General features: G+C 39.7%; 1 protein-coding gene and 1 non-coding gene across 2 annotated transcripts; one reads left to right on the plus strand and one right to left on the minus strand.

The window, feature by feature from the left end:
• Positions 1-430: 430 nt before the first annotated feature.
• On the plus strand, positions 431-5041 carry LOC121636154 (SUMO-specific isopeptidase USPL1-like; the record flags this gene model as incomplete). The annotated part of the gene is made up of 3 exons (XM_041979444.1): positions 431-556; positions 2546-2706; positions 3114-5041. Coding segments are annotated over 3 exons (2020 nt in total), but the record flags the coding sequence as incomplete, so codon positions are not given.
• A 979-nt stretch (positions 5042-6020) lies between these two features.
• trnae-uuc lies at positions 6021-6092 on the minus strand. The gene has a single exon. It is a non-coding gene; the product is annotated as a tRNA-Glu (tRNA).
• Positions 6093-6838: the final 746 nt, after the last annotated feature.

The following is a 6838-nucleotide window of genomic DNA, read 5'->3' on the forward strand; positions in this document are numbered from 1 at the left end:
AGGGGAAAGACAGGACAAAAAAAAAAAACAAACTTTGGTGCTTGTTTAACTTAACGGTAAAGATACTGAACAGTCTTGTGCCTGCTGAGAATGAGGCCCCACACTAGTTCAGGTCTGTGTGGATGGGGTAAAAGAGGGAAAAAAAAGTAATGAAATCTTAAACATTTTATGTTTTAAATCTCTTCCACTAAATTTTTTTTTTCTTTTTCCTGAATCCTGGACTTCAATCCTCAAATCACAGAGCAGTGCAGTGTTCCCTCATGCCTGTTAATGATATTAAAATCCAAAAATTTGTTCAGAAATGAAAAGGAGCCAAGTAAAAATAAAATAATGGGAAATACAAGTTTAGCTGGTGGGGATTGTTGCCTGTGTACTGACCCACATCACTGTTGCATGTTAACGCTCTGCATTTGTTTGCTTTTTTTTCAAGGGTTGCGAAAACTCTCCCCACTTTCACAAATATTGTACCTAACTGGCACCCGCTTCATGCAGCCCATTTTGCCCCGTGCAATATGTGCTCCAAGAACAATCAGATGAGGACCATGTTGCTGCAGAGGTAAGAATTTGAGTCCAAAAAAATGCTCCTCAGTAGGGTTGGGCGATATGGCAAAAAAGTAAAAAAAAATTATCACAGTATATTTTTTCATATTGTCCAATATCGATTTTTATCACGATTTTTTTAATAAAGCCAGTTTTAAAGCATCTGTACTGAAAATTAAAAAAAAAAAACAGAAAGATTAGTTAAGAATTTTACTAACGTACAAAGTAAATAAAGCAAATGAAATAAAATCACTATCAGAATCTTCATAAATAAGAAGGATAAAGTGTTTTCCGCTAGCTTCTGTGAAAGAGCAGATGCATCTTCAGATGAAAGTTTTCTTGGAGAAGCTCAAACTCTGAAATTTCAAATATTACCAGTAGTAGCGTAACTTTGTTTCCGAACACCCGATGATGAATATTCTTGAATAGGCTTGGAAACTATTAGAATCTCCATTAATAAGGAGGATAAAGTGTTTTTTTGTGGATTTGGTTCACCACTGTGATGAGGCACATGCCCAAAATCAGCTTCTTTCACAGAGATGAGGCCAAATTGGGATTTTTTTTAAATCGCATCAGTAACAACTTTTTCTTTGAAAGAGCTTTCTGTCCTTTTTCTGCTACTTATCAGCAACTACTGCATACAGTAGTAGCTTCATACAGTAGTATGTACCGCATATAGTAATAGCAGAATGTTTTTGGCATTAACCGTATTTTTGACCATGCTACCATGGACTAACATTTGCATATATATTAACGTGCACGTTACTTGTGAAGGCACATGCCTGGAAAAAAACGCCCTGGTGTAATTCAAGCCAACGCAGCGGCTGCAAACGACGACGCTATTGGCTGCTGTTTTAGTCATGGGGCTGCACCGCTAGTAACGGCTAATTTGCTAGGTCTACTTTGTGCCAAACTGGCAGGCTGTGTGGACTGTGCTCGCATTTCCATGCTTTCCATATAATCACTTGGGTGGTTTTCCTTTTAATTATTAAACTGATTTGTTGTGTTGCTGGTTTTTTGAGGGCAGCAATTGCTGACATACCTAGCATATCAACCTAATTTGCTCCATGTCTCTGTGGAGATATCCAAACCACAACCAACGTTGAGTAAGTTTTCTTCTTAACATGACCTCGTCTTCAGAGGATAATGCTGAGTCATGTCTGGCATCTATTTTGCTGCCCTCAGCTCTACATTCGGTCATTCTGGTTGCCTAACTTCTACTTCTACAGCAACTTACAAATGGAATCGGATCAGGAAAAGGTCAACTCTGATTGGCTGTTGTCGCTCCATGTTTGATCGAGTAAATAGGCTCACAGCTGATTTTATCACGATCATTAAGAGTGATCATATGATCACCCAGCCCTACTCCTAACACACACTCTTCCTGTTCTATACTAATATAACAACCATTAGCCCCCAAGATGCCGTCTGAACCATCATATTTACATCATCCTTAAATATTTAGTACTGCATGAGAGATAACATTGAAAGATTTTTAGTCTGAATTCATTTTAAGTCAGATCATTTGCAAAGTACTCGAGGTATGATTGAACAGAAGATATGGACAAAAATTGTGTCGCAAATTACAAACTGAAGTGGTAGTAATCAAAGATAAAATATTCAGATATACAATTGGTTTTGGGTTTTTTGTTTTTCTTTCACTCAGGAATTGAAGTTATAGCAGATGCAATAATTCTGAAACAAAAAAGGCAAGAAAAATAAAATGAATTTTAATATTCAGTCGCAGTGGCTGGAGTACAGGGCCACCAGAGAAAGCTAGTTGAGCTGAGACAAACATCCATGCAAGTTTGGATGCTGATTCTAAAAAATAAAGTAATTCTTATGGAGTTTGTTTCAGGTGTGAAACTATAAATACAATGATCTTATAAAAGAACAAACTAAATATTAACATTACCAACATTTTTGTATTTAAACTATAGTACGTTTTCCCATCTAGACCTCTGCTTTCCATGTTGAACCAAACTTGCTTCATCTCTTTGTTCAGAGTGCCTGCGGTGTTTGCACTACACTTTGTGGAGGGGCTTCCTGACAACGATGTCAGCATCTACGCCTTCAGCTTCAAGGGGAAACGCTACTCAGTCACCACTGTCATACAGTACATCCACCACATTAAGCACTTTGTCACATGGCTTCACAATAATGATGGTAAGTATTTTCTTGGCTTTTTCCCCCCTTTTTCACATTGAAGTATTATAATTACTTCTTTTTATATACATTTATGTAGATTTTTTTTAATTCTCCAAACTTAATTGCATTTATGCTCTGAATGAAGCTACAAGAAGTTTTGCTCGTGTTTGATTCACGTAGAGGTGTGCCAACAGCACATTCTGGTGGGCAATACATGTAGTGTTTAAATAAGCATGAGATTAACTATTTATGGTTTGTTTTCTTATTTAATACGTATTCAGTGGGGGGTTTTTGGATTAAAACTTCATGCTCCTGACGAGGGTTGATAGTGCAGTTTTTCCTTCTCGTCGCTGATATGAGTTTAACAGCTTATATCACCAGAAACACTTGGAGAGATAACCTGTGTGTTGTGCTTGTTCCTTCAGGGTCATGGCTGGAATATGATGACTTAAAATACCCAAACTGCCTGACCCATGAGAGGCTCCAGGTCCCGGCTCATGAGATGCATGTTGTCTTCTGGGAGGTGGAAGACGATGCAGAGCCCTCTGTTTGTTCCCCCTCCACCACATTTGTTGAATCTCTCTCACCTGAAATAAATGATATCCCTTTGTTAAATGACAAAGCAGATGAACCATCGGCTCTGACTCCAGATCAGACTCTTCTGATTCCTCACAATGATACCGACATTATCTGTGCGCTCTCAGGTGAAGACAACAGCAACATTATAGACACTACAATTTCAGCCGGTGATGATGCATCAATAGGCGCCACGACGTTGCTCGACACCTTTGAAGGCCTTACTCACAATGACATCGTCACACTCACCCTGGTGGAGATCAAAGCTGATTCAGAAAAACAGCTTTTAAATGACACCCAACAAGCTCAGGACGTTCCTGCACGGACCGAAAATCTGAATTCCAAACCTGACAGCTCATCCCATGCAGCAGGTAGCGACGTATGTCACGGTGCTGATGTTGATCCGCCCACCATCCCAAGCTCGTCTGACACGGAGTCAAAGGACAGCTCTTGTGATCCACTTGTGTCTGCTACCAAAAGAGGACGAGGGAGAGGAGCAGTTAGCAGACAAATGGGTGAAAAGATAGCCCCATCAATAACAGCTCCACACACTCCCCCAGCTGTATCTTTAGAGCCTTCCGAAGTTGTCATTCATAAACCTGAGAGTCCTGCTGCTCAAGATAAAACACCACCTGCTGAAGTTATGCAGCAAGCATCCCCTGTCTCTTCTACTAACACCTCACCTCTCGCCACCAATCAGAAAAGTTCCACAGAACTGCCAGCACTTGATCAGAATGCTCGCTGGTGTTTTCTGCTGAGCAAACACCCTCTGAATCACATTCACAAGTCAATTGCAAAACTTGCACCAACCCACACACCCTCTTTGGACACACAAGTAAAGCCCTCTCATCCTATCCACTCCACTCCCAATCCTGTGAAAGGACAGCCGATTCTTGCAGGTCTCCATAAAGAGAAGCTTAATACAGAAGAGAGCGAGGATCTCCCACCAAAAGCTGCAGAAATGTATGGTGGATTTGGTACAAAGGTCGTGTACCCCCCGAGTCCATGCCCAGCACCCCTCATTGAGGAATCAAAACACTTTAAACCCATCAATTCTAACGCCACCGTACTCTCCGGTTTGTCCCCTCCTACATCTGCAGCAAAGCAGCTCGCTAAAATCGGCTTATCAAAGAAACATAGCAGCCAGTCCTCAAAAGTTCCCCTAGGACTCAGTGACACTGAAGCCCTCCGGTACAAGCTAATAAAGAAACTTAAAGCAAAGAAGAAGAAGCTTGCAAAGCTGAACAGCATATTGGGACATCAAGGGGGACTCCGTCTCCAACCAGACAGCACTGATCTGAACTCTCCAAGCACTGTTACCTCTAGTACTTATGATGGCTCTACATGCGATGACTTCCTGTCAGACCTGCTCTCGCCATCGACGACTGTCAGCAACCTTTCACCAGACAGCACCGGCTTCTTAGAGATGCTCGCCAGTGGGAAAGATGGAGCTAAGCAGTTAGACTGTTTGGTCGGCGCTGACGGTGCATCGTCGCAGACCAGCTGTGGTACAGACGGGCCTGACACCGAAAACTTCTTGGAGGATTTTCTCTCCCAGTGCTGCGGCTTTGACACCGGCTGACACAGACGGCACATTTGAGCATGTCATTTAATCTGTGGTGCTCGATGTAATTTGCAGGTTTATTAGCACGGATGGCCTGATGGCAATATCATTTAAAAGATTTTTAAGCCATGTGCACCTTACCCGTTTGTTCCCTGGGACAGTTGTGTTGATGTTAAAGGATTAGTAAATTAAGTTAATACTGAGGTAAAATCAGTCAATTTCGTGTTTTTGTTTTGCTTTGTTTAAATATTTTGACAGTTTTTTTCTGCCTACTGTGTATAACTTGTAACTGTTTATAGTTTCTTTGACAAATTACTTAAAATTAAAAAGTTTTACTGTCATTCATTAAATATTTTGTTGACTAATATTTTTGTAAAATGTCAGACATATTGACATACTTGTTTCTTTGGGCGTTATCAGTTATTAACATCTTATAAAATTATCTTTTAAAATTTAACTGTGTCATTCTGCCGTCACGCTGCTGGACAGGAAAGGTTGTTTTAAAAAAAAAAAGTCTCTGAAAGAAAGAAGGAAGGAAAGAAATGAAAAGGAAAAAAAGAATGAATCTGGGTGGAAGACCTGGGACAAACTAAGTAAGAAAACAATATGACCTGGAAGTAGTGCCCAAGGAGAGGAAAGTCTGAGCTTCCCTGCATAAGCTGCTGCTCCCTTGACTTGAGTTTAGATAAGGGGAAGATGGATTGATATACCATCTACAATGTTTACATGCTGGACAGCCAGGTTAATAACATGAGAGATTCTGTTATTTTATGTTAATTACATTATGATTAAAATTTTATATCACAAGTTAAAACAAAATTTGAGTTTATAGTAAGCATCCTCTCCTATCCATCCACTGTCGATACCTGCTAATTCATCTGCATGATAACTGGAGTCTGTGCCAGCAGGGATCAGCAACTCCGTTCCTTGAAGGCCTAACCTGCATGTATGTGATGTGTGCTCTGCAACAGCACACCTGAATTATATTAAATTGATTTCCAACAGCTTGTTAAGCTCTGCACATTAAATGAGTAGCCTGACGTTGTCATGCAAACATGAATGTGCTGGCTGTCAGCAGCCACGATAACCTTCGCAATCATATGTGGATTTTTTGTTGCACACAACAGGAAAGACATCAACTGAATCACAATAATGGAAAAAAAAAAAATATTTGGTAAAACCAAAATTCGAGTTCCCATACCGGGAGTCGAACCCGGGCCGCCTGGGTGAAAACCAGGAATCCTAACCGCTAGACCATATGGGAGCTGTATAGACCATCTCGATTTATCGGTATCTAAATCAATACATGTATGTTGTGGGATGGGTCTGATTTCTCATTTTTTTCAATTACTCTTAAATATTTTTTAAATCTCTAGGTCAGTAATTGTATTGATTAATAATCCTAATAAGAAAAATTGACTTAATGAGTTCGTTAATTTAAGAGCAGATAAAAGTGAAGCTGCATTACCATTAAAAACCAGTAGTAGGTGCTGTTTGACTGTGGGGCTAAAAATGTGAACCGTACTATCAAATTCAACTCCTTCTCATACAAAGCCAATTAGTCCTGCATATACGTGAAGAATAAGTAGAACATTTACACATGTTCTAGACAGTTGTATGGAAGTTTTCTTAAAAACTGCATCTTTCACAAGATAATAAACCATGATTAATCTAGGTTATTCTACACACTGTCTGCACATTTGTGCTGTTCAAATATACTTGAGATGGAGCATCTTATAATCTGTCATATATGTCATTGATTGGAGGATCAAATTAAAACAAAGGCTTTTAAATTTAATTATTTAGGAAATACTGCCAGAAAACAATAGCAAAGCTAATCAGATGTGCAAAGCATGACATGTTGTGCATATGAGAGTGTAAGCAATTTAGATAGTCTCACCCAAATACAGGGAGGAAGTTGCATGCAACTACTAGAAACTTCTTTGTATTAAGCAAGAGCATCATGTGCATAAAGAGGAAGCCACAAACTAAATTTGTTTGTTGTATGGA

This window comes from Melanotaenia boesemani, unplaced genomic scaffold, assembly GCF_017639745.1.
Source record: "Melanotaenia boesemani isolate fMelBoe1 unplaced genomic scaffold, fMelBoe1.pri scaffold_156_ctg1, whole genome shotgun sequence".
Taxonomy (NCBI): domain Eukaryota; kingdom Metazoa; phylum Chordata; class Actinopteri; order Atheriniformes; family Melanotaeniidae; genus Melanotaenia; species Melanotaenia boesemani.